This window comes from Myotis brandtii, unplaced genomic scaffold (assembly GCF_000412655.1).
Source record: "Myotis brandtii unplaced genomic scaffold, ASM41265v1 scaffold382, whole genome shotgun sequence".
NCBI lineage: Eukaryota > Metazoa > Chordata > Mammalia > Chiroptera > Vespertilionidae > Myotis > Myotis brandtii.
The window spans coordinates 1497743-1524576 of NW_005364671.1; the positions used below are offsets into that span (position 1 = coordinate 1497743).

Consider the following 26834-nt stretch of genomic DNA (forward strand, 5'->3'; position numbering starts at 1 on the left):
CAGTGAGAAAACCTGAAGAAGTCATTTTGGTCCACCATTTTTTACTTCTTTTCAGTCGCGTCAAGTTTCTGAGCTTTCTAAATCTTTGTTTTCCGGCTAATGAAAAGAAAATAGGATTCCATTGAGTCTCCTATCTACCTACTCCAGGACTTCTGTGAGGATCAAATGAGATGAGGCACGGGAAAATGCTTCACAGACATTTGGTTACAGTGTAGAGCGTTTCCAGCTGGCTACAAAGCAAGTCGTGTTCCTGGGCTGAAGAAACTGCAATGAGGCTAGTCATTGCTAGGGAGAGGAAGCTGGGCATTGCTACATGACATCACTACCCAGACGAAGGACACTTAGCAAATGAGCCATATATATATATTTGACTATATTCCCTATGCAGTAGTTTACATCCCCATGACTATTTTGTAACGTTTCCAGCTGGCTACAAAACAAGTTGTGTTCCTGGGCTGAAGAAACTGCAATGAGGCTAGTCATTGCTAGGGAGAGGAAGCTGGGCATTGCTACATGACATCACTACCCAGACGAAGGACACTTAGCAAATGAGCCATATATATATATTTGACTATATTCCCTATGCAGTAGTTTACATCCCCATGACTATTTTGTAACTGCCAAGTTGTATTTCTTAATCCCTTCACCTTTTTCACCCATTCTCCCAACCCTCCTTCTCTGGCAACCATCAGTCTGTTCTTTGCAATTTTCTTTTAACCTTTATTGAGAATCTGTTTTTAAATTTGGTTTAGATATTTTTTACAAACTTTTTCTGACTTGTGTTATCCTAGTTTCAAATGCTTGTTTCGAATCTAGAAGAAAACAGAGGAAATACAATGTTATCACATAAATTGGCAATTATCCTAAGTCATATGGAAACCCTATTTTTAATTGTAATGTCTCTTTTTTTTTGCAGGTAAAAAGAAATGTGTATGACCTTACGAGTATCCCTGTACGCCATCAGTTATGGGAGGGTTGGCCAACTTCTGCCACAGATGATTCAGTAAGTGACGTTGACTTACCAGTTTTATATCCTCGTTTCTCTTTTGCCACTTTCAGTCTAATTGACTGTGATAATAAGCAGAATCAAACTTTGAATATCCCACTGAAAAAACTTATAAATCAAATAATGTGAAAATAAGAGTTGTAATAATTTGAGTTCACTTGCAGAGCAGATATCATAAGTGAAGTATACCAGCTTTCTGTTGATAATATTACAATATCACTATCAGGAACTAATGCTGCTTGATTTGACTTAAATTTTTCCTTGATCAAAAGAATACATTCAGCTATTACTGATGAAATGTCCGAAGCACAAAATTATTTTCCTTAAATTACAGATATCTTAAAGTCATTTGAACAGTTACATATTTAATTTTTAAACTACATTTTCTGTAGTAGACTGGTACTTTAAAAAATAGCTAAGTTTTACAGTTAATATTAATAACACTCCATTCTTAAATATACCCATAATTTCCACTAATATAAAAACTGGAAGAAAAGATTTAGTCTGTCATTTTTATCTGTTATTATATCTACTTATAATGATTTTCCTATTTTAATTTTGAAACCTTTTCTATCTCTGCCCTATTTCTAAGTGATTATTCTTTTTTCAAGAGAGTAAGTTTTATCATCTAAGGAGGCCAACTAAAATTACATTTTGACCACTTTTATTCATAATTTTGGTTGTTTTAATCAGATACCACCCTCCACCTTTTTTTTAAAGTACAAAATGAGAATGTTTCAAGAATTCTGAACGTAAATCTGATTTTTAAAATAAATAAAGCCAAAAAATTAGTTTTTGTATTTTCTAGTAAATATTGTGTTTCTGTTTGGATAATAATTACTCCTCTTCTCTCAGCACTGCCATTATACATTTTAATATGTGTGAATTCTTTGTGGAAGTCAGAAACATTTTTAAAACAAATGCTTATGTAGATGCTACTTGAATAATTATTCCACAGTCTAAACACTGTACCTTTGGAAAATGCTTTGTGTATCATAAAACTTTAAAATTGGAAAATAGCAAAACTTTTAAAAAAGTGTATCTTTCCAGGAAAAAAAAATGTTTATGTGTAGGTATTTACATTTATTTCTAAACACGGATTTTAACATTGCAATTATAGTATCTCAGAATTATTGGCTGGTTGTCCATGGCTAAAGGTAGCGATGTGGTTGATGGTTTTACTTTGTTTTTCTTTTTCCCGTAAGAATGAGAAATTTGACAGGAAATGTATTACATTTAATTTTACCAAAATAAGAGAGTATTTTCATAAGTAATAACCTTCTTCTTACCCAACAAGACATAAATAAACCAGAGATGTTCTTAGTATTGTCTAGTAACTACTACAAGAAATAACATTAATAGAAGAAAATAATTAAGATCTAAGTATGCCACTTAAATTCACTGAGCTTCAGTAACCTAATTTGCAGCATTATTAATGAGGGTTAGTGATAATATGTGTAAGTACCTGACTCAGAGTAGACACTCAATAAATGAAAGTCAGTGTTATAGTTCATATTAACATAATGTAGAAAAGGATCACAGGCAAGAATTGACTGGCTTAAGTAAATGAAATGCTATCTGAGATTTGCTTCAAAATAACCTATAGGGGTTGGGAATGATGTGGGATATATAAACAAATTCAGGTTAGCTGTCTGTTGATCATTGTTAAAGCTGAGTGATGTGTATATTTTTATTATATTATTCTCTAAACTTTTTCTATGTATTTGAAAATTTCTATAATAAAAAGTTTACAGCAAAAATAATTGTCTGGCTCTGGCCAGTGTGGATCAGTTCGTTGGAGCATCATCCCATATAGCAAAAGGTGGTGGGTTTGATTCCTGATCAGGGCACATACCCAGGTTGCTGGTTCAGTCCCAGGTCAGGGTACATATGGGAAGTGGGCGATCAATGTTTCTCTCTCTCTCTCTCTCTCTCTCTCTCTCTCTCTCTCTTCCTCTAAATGAATGAATGAATAAGCAAACAAACAAACAAATAAAATTGTCTGGTTTAAGAGCAAGAACATGAGGTAATAAAGTTTGGAAATGTCAGACTACATAGAGTTAGAAAAGCCAAAACTGCTCTTTGATCCCACAGTTGTAGAAACCAGATTGAAACAGGCTTATCAGATGCAAGTTCCAACAGTGATAGACAAATTTAGTGAAATGTTATAAACTAGAGGCCCAGTGCACGAAAACTTGTGCACTGGGGGGTGGAGGTCCCTTAGCCTGGCCTGCGCCCTCTCACAATCTGGGAGTCCTCAGGGGATGTCCTATTGACGGCTTAGGCCTGCTCCCCATGGGAGGCAACCAGACGGGTGATCAGGGGACGGTGCTGCCCCCATCACCCCGCCCGCCGCTTCTGCCGCCGCCACCGCCGTCTGGCCTCCCTCTGCAGGAGGTGACCGGACGGGTGATCAGGGGATGGTGCCGCCCCCATCACCCCACCGCTGCTGCTGCCCGCCTCCCTCTGCAGGAGGCGACCAGACAGGCCAATCAGGGGACGGTGCTGGCCATCCCAATCGCCCCTCCACCGCTGCTGGTCACTGGAACCCTCTCCCCTGCCCCCCATCACCTTCCCCTCCCTCTGCCTGCTGGTACGCACCTTGGTGGCCTGGTTGCCTACTCACAGGCCCCACCCACTACCCACTGGTCATTCCACCGTTCGGTCAATTTGCATGTTATGCTTTTATTATATAGGATTCTTCTGTTGGCATAGTGCCTTATACATTTTAGGTGTTTAATCATTGAATTGAGTTGACACTGTATTTTATGATGCTCACGTTTTAATGATTTCCCCAAGAGTTCTAATGCAATTTCATTACTACAGGAAAATAGGAAAGCAGCTAAAATTCACCATATCCAAGACTATAATGTTACCTAGTGCTGTATCTAAGTCACAGCAAACACAAGAGGGAGTCTCCATTAAGAGGCTTGATTCTTTTTGCCTCATTATTCCTATTTGCACCTTCTCCCAGAACCTGTGAAATGATGCCTGCCCTCGCCTCCCAAGAGCAAATGTTGCCATATTGGCAGGATGTTGCCTTGAGCTGCATGATTTGCTACAACAAAGATGTTTAGGGCCAGATTGCTTTAACTGGTGCCATAGCAGATCCACTAGCTCCAGTGCTCGAGTTTTGACAAAAAATGGTTTACAACTGTAGTCTCTTAAGGAGATCCTAGCCAAAGAAATGTCATGAAACCTTTCTTTCATTAGGACTATTAAAACTCATAAAGCTGGTACTTGTAATCTATATTGTTGCAGGCTGTGGTGTTTTATACTTATTTAAATCACTGAAGTGGAGGCATCTGCTACAAAACAAGATCATCCTCACAGCTTGGGGCATGAATTGGGTACAGCTGAGAAATGTCAGCTGTGTAAACAGCCTGAAATGTGTTACCAACAAAAATATAATTAATTTCTTTCCAAGACATTGTGCCATAACTTAATACTTGGAATGGTTTAACTTTCAGAGAAAGCACCTGAACATTTTCTTCCCAGTGCCAGAGTAGAGGATTGGTTATAAAGGTCATTAAAAGCGAGGTTAGTTTGCACTTTTCCTGCTCAGTTGCAGAGATTTGTGTGGCTAAGAATGAAGTATATTAACTTTAGGTACCAGTGGCTTTCTTAAATTTATGAAAATATCTTAGATCAAGAAGTTAATGGATTTGGGATGATAGAAATGTTCTAAAATTAGATTATGGCAATGGTAGCACAATTGTAAATTTACTAAAAAATCATTGAACACGTTAAAAATGAGTAAGCTTTATAGCATGTAAAAATACAAAGCTATTTTTTAAAGATGTTAATAAAGAACTAGATTAAAATACTTTTTAAATTTATGTTTTTATGAGAAATACTTGGTCAAAACACAGGAGATGTTTTCTTCAGTCTACTTCTCATTAACCTTTTACTAAGCAAACAAGACAAAGAAAAAAATTTCTATAATTAGGTTCCTGTAACATCTTGAGTCACTTCTCAACCTGATAGGCTATATAGTCTTTTGACATTTTCTGCACTATTCATTGAAGTCAACAATTATTTAAAACATTGTTGCGCCATCTGCCCTCAGAGTTAAAATATTTTCTTTGCCTATAGTTATAATACTCTAATGCAGTGGTTCTCAACCTTGGCTGCACATTAGAATCACCTGGGAATCTTTTTAAAATCCTGATTTCTGGGCCTCATCCTCCGGAAATTCTGTTTCTTTGTTATACAACATTAGTAACAAAGAAACAGAATTTCCGGAGGATGAGGCCCAGAAATCAGGATTTTAAAAAGATTCCCAGGTGATTCTAATGTGCAGCCAAGGTTGAGAACCACTGCTCTAATGGGATATGGGATACTGTATGAATTGTCAGTAACTCTTTCAGTTCCCTTTGCTTTCTTTCAGCAGGGAAGTAGGTATCTAAAGCTTCACCAGTAGGGGAATGTTTTCATGCTGTGACAGTTCAGGTGTGAGAACAAGGAGTTGCAAGTAGGCGAAATCTCATTTTTACACTTTAACAAGGATGCTCTTGGTTTCCAGAGAGTAGAAATAATTTTAACACTGTGAATTATGTCTAGACACCATGTTATAACACAGATAATATGAATGTATGTAGTTTATAAAAGTGCTGCTTTTAATAATGCTTATACTAGGAGGAAAAATCCTTCCGTTTTTAATACTTTTTTTTGTCATGTACCCCCCCCCCCGAGATTATTAATGGTCTGTAGTTCTATCATTAACTGAGGAATGCTAAATCACAATTTGAGAAATTAGAATTTTAGAACCAGAGGTCTTCAAGCATGTATTAAGAGTCAGAAAGCTACTTATTAAATATTTTCACATTAAAAAAGAGGTCATTTCGCCCTAACCAGTTTGGCTCAGTGGATAGAGCGTCGGCCTGCGGACTGAAAGGTCCCAGGTTCGATTCCAGTCAAGGGCATGTACCTTGGTTATGGGCACATCCCCAGAAGGAGGTGTGCAGGAGGCAGCTGATCGATGTTTCTCTCTCATCGATGTTTCTAACTCTCTCTCTCCCTTCCTATCTGTAAAAAATCAATAAAATATATTTTTTTAAAAAGAGATCATTTCTAAACAGAATCATTACACAGTAGCTTTTTTATAAAACAAAACTAAAACCACACATACCCACCTTCCTTTTTTTTTTTTTTTAATAAAAAAGAATTTGTGAATGAGATATTGTCATCAGATTTGATCCTTCTGATAGGGGTCATTTCCTTCTGTAACTTCTCCCCAATACATTGTGTTTGGCAGGTGTCAAATTATGGACGTTACCTGATCCTGGACCCCTGTCCTCCACTTTATAGGAACTGCTGTCCAGATACAGACTCTCACAATTACAACATACTTACCATGCTGTAGTTACCTATTAAGTAAACTCATAATCCTCCACTATAATCATTTCATCTGTTACTGAGGTAAATACTTCTGAAGTGCAGAATAAATCACAGTCAGCCTTGCTTGCTTATCTTCAATGGCAGCCTAGTACTTGCTGATTGATTATGTACAGATTTTTATGCTGGCATTTAAAATTCTTCATTCATTGGTCTGAAATGTCTCTTCCAGGTTTATTTTCTCATACAAGCCTAACCTGAATGCTCAATAAATATTTCTTGAATAATTGATTGAATGTGATTCTGTATATCTCAACCTTAGCTAAATACATATTTTTTCGTTTTTCAAATATACTTGGTGCTCTCTCCCACTCTTTGTCATTTAACCATACAATTTTTTCCACCTAGAATACCTATAGCAATTAATCTCCTTTCTTTAAGAAGTTTTATCTATATTCCTCATACCAAGCTGCCTTCTTCAACTCAGTTAAAAATTAGTTTATATTTTAATTATATTTATATTTTAATTCTTATCTTGCTTTTACCTTCCTTCATTCTGATTTTGTCAACAGATGGGAATGGTAAAAAAAAAAAAATGGCTTCCCAGAGAAAGGATATTTAGTTACATCTTAATTTGTGTACAGATATGTTCTAAGACCCCCCCAGTGGATGCCTAAATCTTCAGATGGTACCAAACCTTGCATATACTACTTTTTCCCCTATATAATACACTAGAGGCTTGGTGCACGAATTCGTGTACCAGTGGGGTCCCTCAGCCATCTTAATTTGTGTACAGATATGTTCTAAGACCACCCCTCCCAGTGGATTCCTAAATCTTCAGATGGTACCAAACCTTGCATATACTACTTTTTCCCCTATATAATACACTAGAGGCTTGGTGCACGAATTCGTGTACCAGTGGGGTCCCTCAGCCTGGCCTGTGGGATCGGGCTGAAACTGGCTCTCCTGAGGGGTCCTGGATTGCGAGAGGGCACAGGCCAGGCCAAGGGACTCCACCAGTGCATGATTGGGGCCGGGGAGGGACATGGGAGGTTGGCCAACCAGGGAGGGACTACAGGAGGGGTCCAGGGTGTGTTTGGCCGGACTGGCTCAGTCCCAATTGGCTGGACCCCAGCAGCAAGCTAACCTAGCAGTCAGAGCATCTGCCCCCTGGTGGTCAGTGCACATTATAGCAAGCTACGGCCTTAATGTATCATTAGCATATTATGCTTTGATTGGTTGAACAGACGACTGGACACTTAGCATATTAGGCTTTTATTATATAGGATACCTTTCACTCAAAGGAAGCACTTTATGGCTTCTCTTTGGCATATTTGAATTGCCAACATCACTACTCTTGTGCTTTGGGACCACACCGTCAATCTGATAACTGAGACAGCTAAGTGACTAACAGGTGGGCAACATGTATAGTGTGGCTACTCTGGACAAAGGGGTGATTCATATCCCCAGTGGGACAGAGCGGGACAGTGCAGGATTTCATCATGCTACTCAGAACAGCATGCAATTTAAAACTTATGAATTGTTTACTTCTGGAATTTTCCATTTAATATTTTTGAACTGTGGTTGACCATGGGTAACTGAAATCGCAGATAGCAAAACTGTGAATGGGTGGGGTGAGGGGGGATACTATACTTGTGTTTTTCCCTTTTGTAAATTCTAAAAATTGGGAGCAAGAACTATTTTCCTCATCTTTGTATGCTATGCAAGATAAAACGTAGTGTTTTATTCATTCACTCATTTGAATTGTTCAGAGCTCTACTAAATTGACATCTATAAGAATAAATAACTTAATGAATTTGTATGATCAGAAACTTGATTAACTGTTTGAGAATTAAGTTTATTTTTTTCTAATAATAATTAAATTACCAAAATTCTGTAATGGCAAATATAATAACAGTAGGAGGGAGAAGCTACACTTAGCTGGTTTGTACCATTGTGTGTTTGTGCGTGTGCGTGCGTGTGTGTGTGTGTGTGTGTGTGTGTGAGAGAGAGAGAGAGAGAGAGAGAGAGTTGTAAGAGCAGACCAATTCAGATTTGTTGAATCCCAATATTGCTATTATTTAGATAAGTTAATGTATGAATTTCAGTTTCCTCATCTGCAAAATGAGGATGATGTTAACACCCTTGAAATGCTATTGTGAAGATTAAATTGATTACATAATAGGTTGAACCATATGAAATTGCCATTTATTAAAGACAAAATTATTGAATATTCGCAATTTCTATTTACATTATATTAATGAAAAGTACATATAATTCAGGGGTTGGCAATTATGATTGTCAGCCTAAATCCCACGCATCATCTGTTTTGTAAATAATGTTTTATTGGAATATAATCACATCCATTTGTTTGTTTATTGTTTACAGCTGCTTTTATACTATAACAAACAGCAGGTATATTTAGTTGTCACAAAACCACATGACCCACAAAGCCTCAAATAGCTGCTGTTTGGTCCTTTACAGAAAAAGTTTGCCAACCTCTGGTGTAATGTCTGGCATTTAGTAGGCATTCAACAAACATTAACTCCTTTTTCCCTTGAGTAAGCCCCTTCTTTATATTGCATACACATGCAGAATCAGAAGCATTCTTTGAGTAGCTTTAGGGTCATCTTATGATATTTAAATTACTATGCTAGCCTGTCCTAGGTCAGACAGATTCAGGTAATCTTTGGACATTTTTACTGGCTTTCTCTTTATTTGGCAAGGTCATGGATAATGTTGCTTCTGATGGTGCTGAGACTCAGTAGCTTCAGAGGGTTCACTGCCCTTGTCAACATATAGAGTCTTTTACAAATAACACAGGCAAAGTCTAAACAGACGGAAAGAAAAGCATTGAAAGCAGTAAAAGAAAGTTTGAGTTTAAAAAGAATGAAAACTTATGAAATGGACTATGTCCTTAACAGAGAATGTGAAAAATTCAGGAGGGTGGATGAAGCATTCAAGGGACATATTGACTCAGTCAGTATGAGGAAGAATAAATGGAAGTGAGACAGCTTCCAGGAGGAAATATATAAGTACTAAAATCTGATGCTGTAAATCTTGATTTTGGTTTATTAAAATCATAAGCCTGTAGACTGCTGCTTCTGTCCATGATGGGGTGACTGCAATTGGAATTTTATTCCCTCTATAAACAACCAGAAAACCGAATAAAATATGTGAAACAATTGTTTTCAGATATTAGACAATAGGTAGTATAGGATTCTGAAGAAGGAAACAAATGAGCCCTGTGATAGTCTTACATTCTGTCTGGGGGCAATTTCTGGCTCCCAGAGCAAGGAAAGGAAACTGAAACGGAACCTGGTGATTTTATTGAGTTGGAAGAGACTGAGAGTGGAGTTCATGGAGGTCAAGGCAACTAGACTTTGCAAAGGTAGAGTACTAGCAGAGAAAAAGCTCCAGAAAACTACATAGGTTTGCCCCAGTCTTTAGTTGAATACCAGTCTGTGCATGCATAAGATGAAGTTCTAAGGACTGGGTAAAAAAACTGACCAATAAAAGAACAATTAACTGGGAGCTGTAAGGCACACAATTCTTAGAGCTCACACAGAACTGGGAATAGTTTGAGTTTACACCAGCCATAGTAGAGACATTTCTAAACATAACAGTTTTCAAAAGGAACAAGCTCATTAACAGGTAACTACCTTTAAAAACAGAGTTCAGCATCCAATCAAAAGTTACTATGCATATGAAGAAGTATGAAAATCTAACCCATAATCAGAAGAAATATAAGTTAAAAAAAACCAAACACAACAGACATAGAAGTTACTTAGATAATGAAATTAGCAGATAGAAATTTTAGCTATTATAAATTTTATGAATATGCTCAAGAATTTAAAGGAAAACTGTTAATGACCCACATCCTGCGTGGTTCAGGGTTCAGGCTCTGGAAGAGGGGCCGCATGCAAATGAAAGAGACAAGACAAGAAATAATAATTTGGAAATTGGGGGGCCAGGCGAGAGCCCATCCCAAGAGGATGGACTCTGCTTTGGCTCAGGCTTTGCCATCCTTTTATTCAGTTTGGGATACACCTGTAGCCCTTAGGCAGGCAAGTTCCAGTAACAGACAGACTGTCTTATCAGTAAGGATTTACATGACTATCTGGTGGGGACGTAGCTTCAGCTACCATTGTCTCGACTGAACAGTGGGTGCATAGCCCTGACCTTTGCCAGGGCTCAAGGGTCACCAGCATTCCGGGCTCCTTGTCCACACCTCTCTGCTAGAGAAGACAATAGGCAGCTTCCCACAGAAAATATGAATTTAATGAGGAAAGAATAAATATATAAAAGAGAATAACTTTTTATTCTAAATATAACAATGTAATATCTGAAATAAAATGTTTTCTGGATGGGCTTAACCGCACGTTAGAAACTGCCAAAGAAAAGACCAGTGCCCGGCCAGTATGGGTCAGTGGTTGAACATTGACCTATGAGCCAGGAGGTTGCAGTTTGATTCCCGGTCAGGGCACATGTCCTGGTTGCAGGCTCGATCCCTAGCGTGGGCATTCAGGAGGCTGCTGATCAGTGATTTTCTCTCATCATGGATGTTTCTATCTCTCTCTCTCCTTCCTTCCTCTCTGAAATAAATTTTAAAAATTTTATATATATTTAAAGAAACAGGTATAATGTATCTGCCTAGAATCCTTCCCAGAAGGAGAAGGGAATAAAAAAAAAGAAGAAGAAAAGACCAGTGAACCTGAAGATGTAGCAATAGAAACAGGGGAAAAAAATCAAGAATAAATGACGTGTGGGACAAAATTCAAGCAGTCTAACATACATGCAATTGGAATCTTAAAGAAAGAGAAAAGCTAGGGTGTTCGAAGAGGAGATCAAAACTAAAACAATTTTGAGGAACTAATTTCTGAAAATTTTTCATATGTGATGAAAACTATAAAACTTATAGATTCAAAAAGCGTAATGAATCCCATGGAAGGTAAATACAAAGAATTTTTCACTAAGAAGTTCATAATCAAATTGCTAAAAGCAAGTGACTAAGAGAACAATTTCAAATCAGGCAATAGAAAAATACACATTACAAAGGAAAACAGTTACAGACTTTAGATTTCTTGTCAGAAACAATGTAAGCCAAAAAACGGTGAAATAACATAAAGAACTGAAAGGTTAAAAAGTGACAACTTAGAATTCTATATCAGGTAAAAATAATCCTTTGAAACTGAAGCCAAAGTAAAAGCTTTTTCATACAAACAAAAACAGAGAATTTGGTGCCAGCAAACCTGCACCACATGATGTATTAAGGGAAGTTCTTTAGGCAAAAGGAAAATGATAGCAAAATAAATGGGTCTATACAGAAGAATGTAGAGAGTTAGTAATAGTAAAACAAGGGTAAAACTGGTTAAATATGAAAGACTTTTCCTTCTGTTTTTAATTTTTTAAAGATAACTTTCCTTCCTTCCTTCCTTCCTTCCTTCCTTCCTTCCTTCTTTTTTTCTTTCTTTTTTTCTTTCTATTTTTAGAGGGAAAGAGAGAGAAACATGGATATGACAGAGAAACCCATCAGCTGCCTCTTGCATGCCCCCTTCCAGGCTCGAGCCCGAAACCTGGGTGTATGCCCAGACCAGGAATTGAACCAGCAACCTTTCAGTGCCTGGGACAGTCAACTGTGCCACACCGGCCAAGGCTAAAAGATAACCTTAAATTTAAAAAAAAAAAGTGAAACTTTGAACATATGTAGAAGTAATATACATAACAGTGACAAAAATCACAGTGAAATTGTACTGTTCCAGGTTTACTATGTTATGCATGAAGTGGTATAATATGCGTTGAAGATAGTCTAATAGGACTAAAGAGCATCATTTCATCATGATTAAAAGAAAACTTGTCAAGAAAATATAACAATCTTTTTTGTTGTTGTTAATCCTCACTCAAGGATTAATTTTTGGAGAGGTTAATTGAATTTTAGAGAGTAGAAGGGGGGAGAGCAGGAGGGGGAGAGAAAGAGGGGAAGAGAGAGTGAAGGGAAGAGAGAGAAACATTGATGTGAGAGAGACACATCAATTGGTTGCCTCCCCCACTTACCCTTCCTGGACCAGGAAATGAACGTGCAACCCAGGTATGTGCCCTTGACTGAGATTCAAACCAGTGATCCTTCCGTGTGTGAACTTATGCTCTAACCACTGAACCATCAGCCAGGGTGACATCATAATCTTAGACGTGTATGCACCTAATAACAGTTTTTAAATATGTGAAGTAAAAACTAGTAGGATCAAAAGAATAGACAAGCTCACAATTAGAGTTTGAGATTTCACATTACTGTCAGCAATTTACAGGAAAATGGCAGATAAGGATAGAGAAGATTTGAGCAAAACTCTTAACCAATTTGACCAGATGCTTTATAGATACTTGAGCAGAATACAAGTTCTATTCAAGTGTGCATGGTATGTTCAAGAGAGACCTGAACCATACATAACTAAAGTCTCAGTAAATTTTATTTATTTTTTTTGTTAATCCTTACCAGAGGATATTTTTCCATTGAGTTTTTATTTAGAAAGAGTGGAAGGGAGAGGGAGAGACTGAAAGAGAAACATTGATGTGAGAGAGACGCATCTATTGGTTGCCTCCTGCATGTGCCCCAACCAGAGCCAGGGATTGAGCCTGCAGTGGAAGTACATGTCCTCGACTGGAATCGAACCCAGGACCCTTCAGTCCAAAGGCTGACACTCTAGCTACTGAGCCAAACCAGCTAGGGCTCTGTAAATTTTAAAGGTTTGAAATGAAGAATGTTACCCCTGACCAATACAGAATTAAATTACATACTTTGTAATTTATGTAAGTTGTAATTTTTTAAATATATATTTTTATTTATTTCAGAGAGGAAAGAAGAGAGAGAGAGAGAGAGAAAGAGAGAGAGAGAGAGATATCAATTATGCGAGAGAATCATTGATCAACTGCAATCCCAATTTAAAAAATCTGGACTATTTTTATAGAAATTGACAAGTTAATTCTAAAATTTATATGGGAATGTGCAGGACCTAGAATTCCCAAAATGTTTTTTGAAAAAGTTGGAAAATATATACTGCCTGATTTAAAAAAATAATATTTAAGACAATGTGGTATTTGTGTAAAAATAGACAAATAGGTTGGATAAAATAGAGCATTCAGAAATAGATCTGTGTATATGTTGTCAAGTGATTTTGTGCAGTGATACCAATGTAATGAAGTGGAGAAAGGGTGGTCTTTTTTTTTTTTTTTAACAAATGATGATAGCACAACTGGATATCAATAAAGGCAACTTCAACCTTTACCTTATGCCATACACAAAAATTATCTCAAAATGTATCATAGACCTAAATGTAAAAGCTACAACTGTAAAATGGTTAAAATAAAATATAGGGGGAAATCTTCTAAGACCCTGGGGTAGAAAAAAATTTCTTAGATCACTAAAAGCCCTCACCATAACAGAAAAAAAAATTGATAACTTGCAATTTTTGCTCTTCAAAAGATACCATTTAGAAAAAGGGAGGGGAATTGCCACAGACTAGAAGAAAATATTTGCAAAACACATATTTGGTAAAGGGCCTATATCCAGGTTATAAAAAGAAGTCTTACAACTAAATAATAACAAGACAATTTTGGGAGTGATAGAAATTTTTGATATTTTGATTGGGAGAGGGAGCTCAGTGGTTAGAATAGTGTATATGTAGGTCAAAACTCCTTGAACAAGAACACTTAAAATAGGTATATTTTAACTAGTGTGATTTAGGATAAATATGTTGATCTGAAGCCATACTGGTAAATGAGAAAGTGAAATGCAGAAACAGTATTCAACTCCAAATTCACTCCCTGCCTGGTGCCAGTATTCTTTCTCTTATACCATGCTATTTCTTATGTGTTCTATATTTCTCAAAATAGTACCAGTTTTTAAATATTCAGTCTAATTTTTTCCAGATTGCAGTCATACTGGTTTGAAGCTTTACAATTATTTAATATAGGCAGAAGGAGAGAAACAAATTCTGCCTTTGTTTTCCTGTATTAGGTTAGCACTTATGTGTCTTGAATATAAATGAATTTAAAACTTTCACTCTAGCATTTTGGTTTGTGTGTATGTTCTTGAATAGTAGCTATATTATTAATGAGGTGGGAAATGAGCAGCAATACTCACTGTTTTGGTACCCACAGTTACTTAGCACAGTGCTAAATGAGTATATTAAGACACATTTATATAATGATTTATAGTTTACAATGCATATTTTATATATATGATCTCATTTGAGCCAGGTAGTAGATTGTAAGTAAATAATTTTTGATAGGAACAGTATGCAGTAAAATACAGTTACTATCTATTGTAAATTTTCCTGAGGGTTACTTCAAACCATCTTTTCCTTCTAGCTGGCTCTTAGAGAAGAGTATTTCTAATAACATATTTATTTACATATACTTCTCTTTATGAGTATGAGCTCCATGAGGGCAAGAAGCAGGTTTTACCCATTTTTGTGTCTCAAGTGCCTACCGTAGCCCCTGGCACAAAATAAACACTCAGTAAATGTTTCTTGTGTTTATATTAAACTAGAGGCCCGAGACACGAAATTTGTGCACTGAAGTGGGGGAGGGGGAAGGGGAGAGGGGGGCCCCTCAGCCAAGCCTGTGCCCTCTCACAGTCCGGGAGCTCTTGGGAGAGCAGGCCTGAGAGGGGGGACCCTCAGCCAAGCCTGTGCCCTCTCATAGTCCGGGAGCCCTACAATCCATCGCTCTAAAGAAATAGGCCCTGCCCACCTGGCCAGGTCTTCGCTATGGATCGCCCCCGCAGAGGGATGCCCAGGCTACCTGCCGCAGCGCCGCTGGCTGGGTAGCCTGGGCCTCCCTCTTTGGGGCAATCGATCGTGGAGCTTCATGATGAATCCCCCCAAAGTGGGAGGCCCTCCCAACCTGGCCAGGGCTCTGCAATGGATCACCCACCCACCGCAGCCTGCTGGTCGGTGGCTTGGGCCTCCCAATTTGGGGTGATCGTGGAGCCCCCCGATTGATCAATTGATCACCCCGCTGTCTGGTGGCCTTGGCCTTCCTCTGCAGGGCGATCATGGGGCGATGGCTGGGCCCCCAACCAATCGCATCGCACCCACCTTGGCTGACCTGGCGCCAGTGGGTGTCATAGCGTGGTCATCCAGAAGGTCATCTGGACAGTCATTCTGCTGTTTGGTCCTTCAGTCAATTTGTATATTAGGCCTTTATTAATTATAGATCTAGATGTAACACTGAAAAGGTCAAGTGATTGGCTTTAAATTGCAATAAGTAACTGCTAGCCCAATACTCCAAAACGTATTACTGCTTTCTTCAAAGGCATCCCTGCTCTTTTTCAAAACACCAAGCTCTTTTCCGCTGTTATTAAAAAAGGTCTTATTGGAACCCTTGTACCTGACCCTATTTTATAACTGAGAAATGAAAGGTTGTTTATAATACATATGTGTACTAGTTAATCTCTGGCATTTGTGTTTGCAAGTTAACATGCTGTCTATTGCATTTGAACAGCTGTAACATATGTGATAAGATTTCTTAATAAGTCACTTTCAAGCAATGGAAATACGAATATGAAGCATGTTAAGTTGTACTTTTAGACCTTTGGGTTTTAGATATAATCAATTGTTTATAATTCTCTGAGAAAGGTAGTGAAGATAGTATTATAGCCTGTTTTGGAGCTAACAAAGATTCCAGCCATCTTTTGATCTTTGCAACTGTGTCTAATTTGCTAAATTCTTTCATATTTTCTAACCCAAAGAGAAGGCTCGAAGTGAATATTTATGCAATATAAGTGGCCTTTTGAGCACAAGGTGACTTTATCATAGTCAAATCATTTCTCCACATCGTGACATTAATATTCTACATGTAGAATATATAAGGTTGTTTTGAAAAACATTTATGAGATTGTTGGTACTGATTGCTCTCACAGCCAGTGAAAGTCTTTTTGTTCTTTTATTGTATATTTGTTGGCAGTTGTGATCAACACAGAATAAATTGCTTTACAGTTTATTACTTTCAAAGTACAAATTTGAATGCTGTGGATTCAGATGTATAAAAGAGATAAAATTACAGACAGCTTTGAGTGGCAGTTACACATCAAACCTCACGGGGGTTTGACAGGCAACGAATATCGTTATTAGACGCTTTTTCCATAATTGCTGACATTTATCCAGTGTTTCACAGTATTTGCTAATGTATTAATGCAGTCAATCTCTGAGAGGCTGCACATGCCTTTTTAGCCCTGGCTTTTATGGGATTCTGAAATTCATAGACCCACAGATACTTATTCCCTGCTGGTTGCCGTAGTGACAGAGCTCAGAGATAAGCCAAGACAGAGCCCTTTTGTGATTGCTTTTCAGGTGACATTCAGCGGCAGCTTGAGTAGAGTGTCCTTTTATAGTTCCTGTAATTCAGAAAATGATAACAGCTTTTTGCTGCTTAGAAGAGAAGTCTGTGGACTGCTCCCGGTGGGATTTCGGTTTGCTGTGCTACTTCCTACCAAAACCAGCCTGATAAAGTTCTTATTATTGTGGAGATTTCAAAGTGCAAGAGGACTGAATGAATTATGACAGGTTAGGAAATACAGGACTGATACTACAAATAAAACTTTAAAGAACCAATAGATGTTCTCCAACTATATGTAACAAATTAACTGGGACATTTTAAGCTATTAGTGATGATATACTTAGGCAGTTGCTTAATAAGTAAATGCACCTGACTTGTAAATTGCTTGTAAACCATGCTAGCTGTTCTATCTCAAAGTTTAGAAGTTATCTTTCATTTCTGTGTATCATTTTCTCATTTGAAAATATTGCTTCAACATTTTATTGTTTTGATGCAGATAGCTTTATTTGGATACTTTCTTACTCAGGGTTATTACATTTTTTTCAATATTCTCAGCAGTGGAATAATAAAAGAATGTTTTATCAGTAGCAGCTTGTTCAAATTCAGAAGAAAACACTTGTGATGGTAGAGAATGGTTGGAGGTGGGGCAAAGGTAGTTCAAGAGATAACTGGACAAAATAGAATCTTACCTGGAAAAAACACTGATGATGTCCTAAGAAGCCACGTTTCCCCCCTAGCCTGTTAAAGCTTGGAGAGTTAATAGTTTTAATTCTGGAAGAAGAACTCCAGGGACAATGGGTAAGTTTGGGAAACATTGAAAGCCAGAAACCACTGTCTGTGTAATTGATGATTATTGAAAAGAGGCAAGAAGAAGGGAGAACACTAACCCAAATTAAACCATGCAAATCTGAAGGGAGGTATAAAGCACTTAAATATCTTACCCCTAAAATTTAAATGTAATTCACAGTTAAACAAGAAGCAGGTAGAATGAGCTGAATAGAGAAGTAACTTGAGAACCTGAAGAGATGGAAAATTTCAAAATTGCTGGTGAACCGTGCTAGATGAACAGGCATATGGTTAGCACATGAATGAAGGCTCAGAAGAGAAATCTGGCCTAAAAAATAGAATTGGTTATCTTGGATTAGGTATGCAGTTGAAAAGCTGGCGATCTGATTTGTGTTACTTATTTCTAACCTTTCATTCTCATTTAGAGCAGTTGTAAACTCAACTCTCATAAAATTCAAATATTTGTAATTCAGACAAAAAAGGGTAACCTTCAAACTAGTAACAAACAAGTATGACATTTTCAAATGATATTTAATAGACCTTTATTAATACTGTGTTACCCCATGGTGTTCATTGCCTTTTTTACTCTTGCGATTAACTTAATAATTAATCATCAGCTTTGATATACTAAATAAGAGAAAAAACAAGAGAGAAAAGAAATTTGTAAGAATTGTATTATTATATAATGATGTGCTTTTCTGTGCTGCGGTTATCCACTTAGCTCTTTCTCAAAATTTAGTCATCCACTGAGAAGGTCTTAAGACCATATCGCCCTGGCCTGTGTGCTAAGTGGTTACAGTGTCGGCCCATGTACCAAAGGGTCATGGTTTCGATCTCTGGTCAAGGGCACATGCATGGGTAGCAGGTTAGATCTCCATGCCTGAGGCAATGGGAGGCAACCAATCAATGTTTCTCTTTCTCCACTCCTTCCCTCCTTCCCTTCCCTCCCTCTAAAATCAATAAACATATCCTCCAGTGAGGATTTCAAAAATGCCATCGTTAAAATGAATGAATATAAACTAGCAGTCTGCAAGTGCTCTTTACTTGGTATGAGCTGGTTCAAACTTGGTGCATCTATTGAGCTAGTTGACACTTGAGGCTCTGAGGAGATAAAACTTGATATAGATAAGGTTCAGTATAGTTGGGAGATGGTGAGAGCAGCAGGGTCATGGTGTAGGACAGTGATGGCGAACCTTTTGAGCTCGGCGTGTCAGCATTTTGAAAAACCCTAACTTAACTCTGGTGCCGTGTCACATAGAGAAATTTTTTGATATTTGCAACCATAGTAAAACAAACACTTATATTTTTGATATTTATTTTATATATTTAAATGCCATTTAACAAAGAAAAATCAACCAAAAAAATGAGTTCGCGTGTCACCTCTGACACATGTGTCAGAGGTTCGCCATCACTGGTGTAGGAGATGATATTAATGAGCCTAGGGAGTGGAGACTAGGGTACAATATGGAGTTCCCAAGTAAGTCTAGGATGATGAGGGAAAGAACCAGGTTCTAGAGGAGGATTGGAAGAATAATGATAGAGTCTAGAAGAAACTCTAGGATACCTCCCCGTTGTGCCCAGTTATGACCACCATTGTACTGGATAGACATAGCTATATTGTCAAAGGTTCCTCAGGGAAACCAGATTTTCTTTTCCTCACAGTATCCCCAAGGACATCCCACTCGAATAGGCCATTGATCACTGCCATTTGCCCCTTAGCTGCCTATATATGTTTAAAATGGCAGCCTACTGGTTCTTAAGCCCCAAGAAACCAACCTTGGTCAATGCCTCCTGAGTCGGCAAAGCAAGGGGATGCTTTCATTTTCCTCCTTTCCCAGAAGACTTCACCCAAGACTGGCTATAGCATAGTATTTTTCCTCCCAGACCATAACTGAGTAAAGGTTTTACTAGTAGTGTTAGAAAATTGGAGAGGGCCAAGGTTAGGTAATGTTAAGTTGGTCCTGTCAAACAAGCTTGAATGTCATTTTAGTGGGGGAAGAGTTTATATGACATCATTTAGGAGGCTTTTGGATTAAGTGGTGGTGATATATGAGTCTCTTGAATGACAAATATTGAAAAAGAATGTGGTACATTGAAGCCTATAGGCCAAGCTCAGAGTCTTCCCTCTAACTTGTCACCTCTTTGACCTTGTGTAAGTCACATACGTCCTCTGGACTTTGGTTTCCTTAAGCAGACAAATGAGTTATATTAGAAAATAGGCACTGACCGTGTAATTAAAGATCTTAAAGTAGCTACAGACAGATTTACTAATTTTTTAAGCCTGTTTCCTTATCTGTTGTATGGGAATGTTAGCAGCTTTAGGATTAAATAGGTTAATGAATATGGATTGCCTATCATATGGGTGAGCAGATACAGATTCTGGAATCATAACAACTTGAATTAGTATTAAATTTCAACTCCACTGGGAGCACATAGTTTCTTAAGACTTTCCTGAAACAGGGGTGATAATACCTACCTTATAGGACCCTTGTATTAATAAGAAGTGGAGATGAATTTAAAGTGTCTGGTGCATAGTAGGTTCTCAATAAATATTGGAGTCCTCTGCCTTTTATTCTACTATTTTCCCTACCCTCCCATCTTCAAAGTTTCCTCTAACTCTAAAATTCTCTAATTCTATACAATCTATAATAATAAAAGCATAATATGCAAATCGACCGAATGCCTGAACAGCAGAATGACTGGCCAGACGACCTTCCAGACGAAGCCGGGGCTGCGAGGGCCAAGGCAGCCGCGGCTGCGAAGGCCTACTCTTGCATGAATTTTGTGCATTGGGCTTCTAATTCTAATATATAAGTCTTTAGCAAAAGAAATAGATAAACTAAAAATAAGTAATTCCATTTCCTATATGCAATTCCAGTGACAACCTTACTAATATTCTTAAAAAAAACTTTTCTTAATTTTCAAATTATTTCTTGCACTCATTATACTGACAGATCTCCAGAGATTTTTATGTTTGTTTTTGAAGGAATATTTTTAACATTATTACTATACGGTGATCGAAATAATGATCAAAAATTTTAAATGATTTATTCTATGAAAATTTTTCACTTTTTAGTTTTGTTATATTCACATTAAAGATTCTATATTTTTAACTATAGTACTTTTTAATAAATTTTTTCAGATCAAATTACAGGTTGATTCATTTTTTGAAAAATAGAATTTATAATTAGCACATAACAATGATTACTGCCTGTTTTGAAGAGTTAACACTTTAGCACAGCTTTCATTTTACACTAAATTTTTTGGCATTGATAAGTGCTACAGGTATGAATCTGCCCACAGAAGACATGCTTGATTCAGAAATGCAGCATTATTTTATCATGTGTCAAAATTTTTAAAATATTATTGGATTTGAGAATTTTCCTATTTTTAATACAAAAAAAATTATTCTTATGGGTGTGTACATGTACCTATAAGAACCAGTGAACTAGTAAGTAAAAACATACACATGTATTATAGAGGGATTACTTACTAATTCTTATATTTACCTGAGTGTGAATCCTAAGAAAATATAATAGTAAAATAATGCTGGTGTATAATTATTCTTATGTGAGTCATTATTTAAAATGTGTTAGAGTATTTTTATTTATTGTATACATTACTGGCTAGTTTCTATACCACTGTATAAATGTGTGTTTTTTTTAATATGTTTTTATTGATTTCAGAGAGGAAGAGAGCAGGAGAAAGAGATAGAAACATCAGTGATTAGAGAGAGTCATTGATTGGCTGCCTCCTGCACGCCCCCCCCCCCCTACTGGAGATCGAGCCCACAACCCGGGCATGTGCCTTTGGCCAGAATCAAACCCAGGACCCTTCAGTCTGCAGGCCAACATTCCATTCACTAAGTCAAACCAGCTATGGCTTTATAAATGTTTTTGTTTAACTAGAGACCCAGTGCATGAAATTCAGGGAGCAGGCCTAAGTCGTCAGTTGGACATCCTTAGCGCTGCCGCAGAGGCGGGAGAGGCTGCCACCACCGCCGTTGTGCTCTCCAGCTGTGAGCCCAACTTCTGGCTGAGTGGCTCTCCCCCTGTGGAAACGCACTGACCACCAGGGGGCAGCTCCTGCGTTGAGTGGGATCAGGCCGAAACTGACCTGGGGGTTGGCCAGCCAGGAGGGACCGTGGGAGGGCTCCAGGGCATGTCTGGCCCGTCTCACTCAGTCGCAATCAGCCAGACCCCACAGCAGCAAGCCAACCTACCGGTTGGAGAGTCTGACCCCTGGTGGTCAGTGCATGTCATAGCGACTGGTCAACCGTCGATTGTCTGCCCCCTGATGGTCAGTGCACATCATAGCGAGTGGTTGAGCGGCCTTAGCATATCATTAGCATATTACGCTTTGATTGGTTGAACAGACAATTGGACGACCTGACACTTAGCATATTAGGCTTTTATTATATAGGATGTTATGTGCTAATTATAAATCTTATTTTTCAATAATTCATTAAAAATGAAAATATATAAGTTTAAATTATGTTGAATTTGAGTGGTCTGTATTTTGCTTATTTTGACTATTGGTCTCAAGTCATCAGTGACTACCAAATTAAACAACCTTATCCTTTTGAGCCTTATATTTTCACTCAGACAGAAGGTCAGTTAGACAGTACTTTAGTGATCATTGTTAGTACTTCTTATTTGACTTTGGAGTGATTTCCAGGTTTTTTTCCTAGGTAGATTTTTATTTAGAAAATTACAAGTACTAGCTTAAAAGATATCTTGGCAAGGAAAGTACCGATTTAATTTCAAGCAATAGACATTTATTATGTGGCTGGACTATCAAAGCAACCTACTGAGTTCTAGGGGGGCTAAAATATTTGAGAATATAAGATCCAGGCTGTGTCCTCAAGGACCTTAGGGTCCAATACGTAAACACAGGCACAGGCAAAGTTAAAAGAACCACATACCAAGAATTCTAGAGATTCACAATAAGGGTATGGGAGTTGAGCAGAAGAAGAAAAAGCACTTGGCTGGGATGGGCCAGGCATGGATTAACCAGCAAGATGAGGTTCTTTTTTCTCGTTTCTAGATTACACCCATTTAAGCTGCTGTGCCTAACTTGGTATCGTTGATTCAATCTCTGTTTTCCCTAGGAGCAAAGCCATGACAAGATGCCTAGAAGCACTGTGTCCATGTGCTGAGACCAAAGCTGTTAGCATAACTGCCTCAGTTTTGCCAAGAAATTAGATGCTGCTGGAAAAATATCCAGAGCGCCTATGTTTGCTGTCCAAAGAGTTCCACAGTGTTGTGGGGTAAATGGCATCCCACTGTTGACTAGACATGTGCCAAATGGCTGGTTGGTACTCTCTATGCATACAGAGCAGGCTTGAGATGGATCCTTGTGTACTTGAAGGTTCTGTGGTTATGGTGAGCTCAAGTCACCACTGATTAATACAGTAGTTCTAAAGTAATGATTTTTTTTTTCACTAACAGAATCTCTTTATCAAACTTAAATTGAGGAACCAGCTTGAGGTAAACACACCTTTCTAACCTAAGATTTTGTCTTGATTCTCTGTGACTGCTTTGATTGTAGAATAAGGTAAAGAGTTTGTTTTGATAAGGTCCTGGATTCTTATAATCAGTATTTCATGTGTTGACTTTATATGTTTTTGTTGATAATGACTTTCTAAATGTTAGAAAAATGAAGAAAAATAACTTGAGGAGTGTTGTTTTTTTATTTTTTGCATAAAATGCCCCTTCTGTATTTTGCCTTGAAACAATTCTGCCTTTCTATTACACTGTTCATGTATATGATGGTTTTAAAATTTGTGGAACTTTTAAGGTACTGAAATTGTTGTCGTGCCAAAATTACCATGGATTTGCCAATGAATATGATTTCCTGCAAATAAGCAATTCATTTTTTTCTGTTGAATTTCTGCTCGGCATAATTATTTTGTCCTTTGCTTTTCAAATAAGTGTTTAACGCTAGGTGCTGTTTCAGAGTTAGTCTCTGCAGTCTCTGGCTTGCATCCTCAAGTCAGGTTGCTGTGTGTGTCTGTGCGCACATGTGGTGTGAAACAACATTGAATTCCTTTTAACTCTGACCAGGTAATGGACATTGGCATTTGTGAATCAGATTGTACATGCTGTGGCAAATACAGATCCATTCACCGTTGTTTTGTTAGTGTACATTAGCACTGATTATGAAGTGGACATATTTATTTCCCAGGCTTTCAGGATTGTCATCTAAATAACAGCAGCAAATAACGAAGTTTCCAGAGTTTAGCCATCATCATTTGGTGTTTCCCTGAGTCCAAATGGAACTAGAAATGGTGTAAAAGACCATTTAATTTATTTTTTATGTTCCCTATCTGGAGAGAGTAATTAACTCAAGATCCACAATTAGCCTCACAGCAGTCCATATTAACCACCCCCAACCATCCCAGGTCTTTCAGAGGTGGCATAATTCTGAGATTATTTTGCATTTGAAGCAGAGAGGCTTACAATATGTAGCCTGAAACACATTTAAGAATATGAGGTTTTTCCTTTTTCTCTTTTTGTGTCAATGTATGCTTTCTCTAATGATAATTTTCTGGTTTGCAAGTGGACTAAAAACAAATATTAGTAGAGAATGCTTCCTTCCTACCTAGTTATAAAGCTGCCTTTATAACTGCTTTGCTCAGCTGGAAATTTTGTTACTGAATTAGTTACCTAACACAAAAGAATTAAAATGAATCAAATATTCAAGCTTTAGAGACAATCATGAAGAAAACTTAGGCCCACTCATCACCATTGACTCCTGGTAAAATACAATTACCGGCTCTTCCTTATTTATCTTTTGGTTTTGTTTTGTTTAAAGGAAATGTTCAGTTGCAGAGCATTCCTGCATAATTCAGATATGACAAAGCTCAACCCTGGGAACCTACTCTGTGGTTCTCTGAATATCTTTTATGCAACCTGCTTTTACAGGTTTAAATTACATTCTGTGACACTGTTTTTGTGGTTGAATTAGAAACTTTTTTTTTTTTTTTTAGTTAAACCTGTGATAAGTAATTGTCACAGTTAGCGCCCTGGTGCAATGCTAATTTGAAGTGACATGTCCATACTGGCCCTTCGTAACATGAAGAAGCCTAACAGGTGTGAGGGGTGTGGCTTCCCATGGGCTCTGTTGAACTTCTAACCAGAGAAAAATAGCAGAAAAAGTGAAATGAACCTTGAATAAAGCTGTCAGCAGTAATTATCTCAGCAACACTTTGTGGGAAGATAAAATAAGCACTGGTGCTTTTATAACCTGAACACACTGCACCCAGGATAGATTTTTCACCCATTTAACATAAACTGCTGAGTACCTTTCAAGAGATATTTTCATTGAGCCTAATTAAACAATAACAATTATCATTAAATATGAATTGTTGGAAGACATGCATTTGTTTTTATTTTAACACATGGTTTCTTTTGTGTGTTTGTTTAAGTAGTTTTGGTAGCAGAACTTTCCCTCCCACCTCCATGCTTCTGGTTTTGATAAGCATTATGGTGTGAAATCTCAATATAGAAAATTATCTTTTGGGAAAGGATACTTTCACAGTTAGAACAATGCTTCAAAAGTTTGGCTTTCAGTTACTTTGAGACGTGTTCAGTGTATTGGCCTGGCCTATATGAAACAGGATAATATATGTTAATGAGATGAATGAACTTCAAGTCATCATACCACCACTGCTGCCTGTACTTCCTTGGAGCGGTATACATGCACTATACTTCTTTTTTTTTTTTTAATATATTTTTATTGCTTAAATTATTACAAAGAGTATTACATGTTTCTCCTTTTTTCCCCCCGCCCTTGACAATTCCCTGGCCTCCCTTACCCCCCCCAGTGTCTTATGTCCATTGGTTATGCTTATATGCATGCATACAAGTCCTTTGGTTGATCTCTTACCCCCACGCCATCTGTTTGAGGCAGCTCTGCCTCTGTATCTATTATTGTTCAAAAGTTTATAATGGTCTCTATTATCCATGAATGAGTGAGATCATGTGGTATTTTTCCTTCATTGACTGGCTTATTTCACTTAGCATAATGCTCTCAGTTCCATCCAATGCACTATACTTCTTGAGTGGAGTAGGAAGAACCCAGGGAAGATTTGATAAATCTTTTTCAGTCTGTTCTCCAAACACCATTATTATTGTTGTTTTCTTTGAAAGCATTATTTTTAAAGTATACTTTAGTACACTTACAAAATAATTCAAATGACATAATGACTATGTTTGCCTGACTTGAATGGAAATATAAAAAAGTTAAAGTGTGTTTGTTTTTTTTACCCCCTCACAAATATCCAGGCTATAGAAGCTCTCTGGGCAAAAAGACAGATGAGATTTTGCAACATAAATAACTCTATTTCTTTCACCACCTTTAAATAGAGTATGGTTTCAGATAATCTAATGACATCTAGAGACCAAATTTTTTTTTAATAATTTAACTTTACAATGTTTCTGCACCCAACAAATAAGAGGCTTAGCAAGCTCACATTTAAAGTGGAGGTGATGTCATTTTTTAAAAAAACAACAACTAGGAGTCTACATATGTTTCTCCTGACTCTGCTATATTTATTAGCTCTGTGATCTGGGGTGAAAATAAGAATCTCACTTTTCTTTTCTGTGGAATGGGACTGTGCAAACTATACCAGGTGCATTCTTACTAAGGGGTAACAAGGATTAGATGTAACATAATAAAATAGAGCTAACATGGTCTACACTATATTCACAAAACTATAGCTTAGAAAGCTGTTAACTTCATCCAAGCAGAAACTACTTACCACTGGCTGTATCCCTAGCACTCAGCTGAGTTCTTGGCACATAATGGATGCTCAGTGACTCTTTAGTTAAATGAATGAACAATAGTACTTTGCACTCTACTTAAAACAAATTTAGTACTGCCTGTCTGTTCCCCAGATTTATGTAGCTGAATTTTTACCATCAATCATATATAATTATAATTGATGATAGAAATTTAGCTATATATAAAATTTATATATATATATATATATATATCTCCTAATATATAAAAACCCTGGGTCCGTCATATCCGCAACGACCTGGAGGCTCGACCAACCAGAAGTCAGTCCTGCAGTCAGTGCTGGGTTGCTGTGGTGACCCAGCACTGACTCCTATGGCTGCAGGCATGGTGACCCAGCACTGACTGCTAAGGGGGCTGCAAATCAGGGCCAGAGAGAGGCCTGAAGAGAGAAGCAGGGTCTGATCCGTAGCCTCTGTGGCAGCTGTTGATCAGCATTTGCCTCTCTCTTTAGCTCTGGGCCTGGTCAGTGAACACCTCCATTTCTCTCCAGGCCTCCACCGGAGCTGCTGATCAGCCCCGCCTTTCTGATAAGGCCTCGTTGATAGGCCCAGAGATGCTGACTGGC

At 37.6% G+C, this 26834-nt stretch overlaps 1 protein-coding gene across 6 annotated transcripts in view; it reads left to right on the forward strand.

Moving 5' to 3' along the window:
- FAF1 (Fas (TNFRSF6) associated factor 1) overlaps positions 1 to 26834 on the forward strand; it is a 356513-nt gene that overhangs the window by 193345 nt on the left and 136334 nt on the right. For 4 of the 6 annotated variants that reach the window (XM_014544808.1, XM_014544812.1, XM_014544810.1 and 1 more), the window contains 2 exons: positions 917 to 1003; positions 22915 to 22953. In XM_014544808.1, the coding sequence (XP_014400294.1) occupies positions 917 to 1003; positions 22915 to 22953 (126 nt within the window). The remainder of the gene's footprint in view (positions 1 to 916; positions 1004 to 22914; positions 22954 to 26834) is intronic. The other 2 variants (XM_005872500.2, XM_014544809.1) reach the window with 1 other exon arrangement.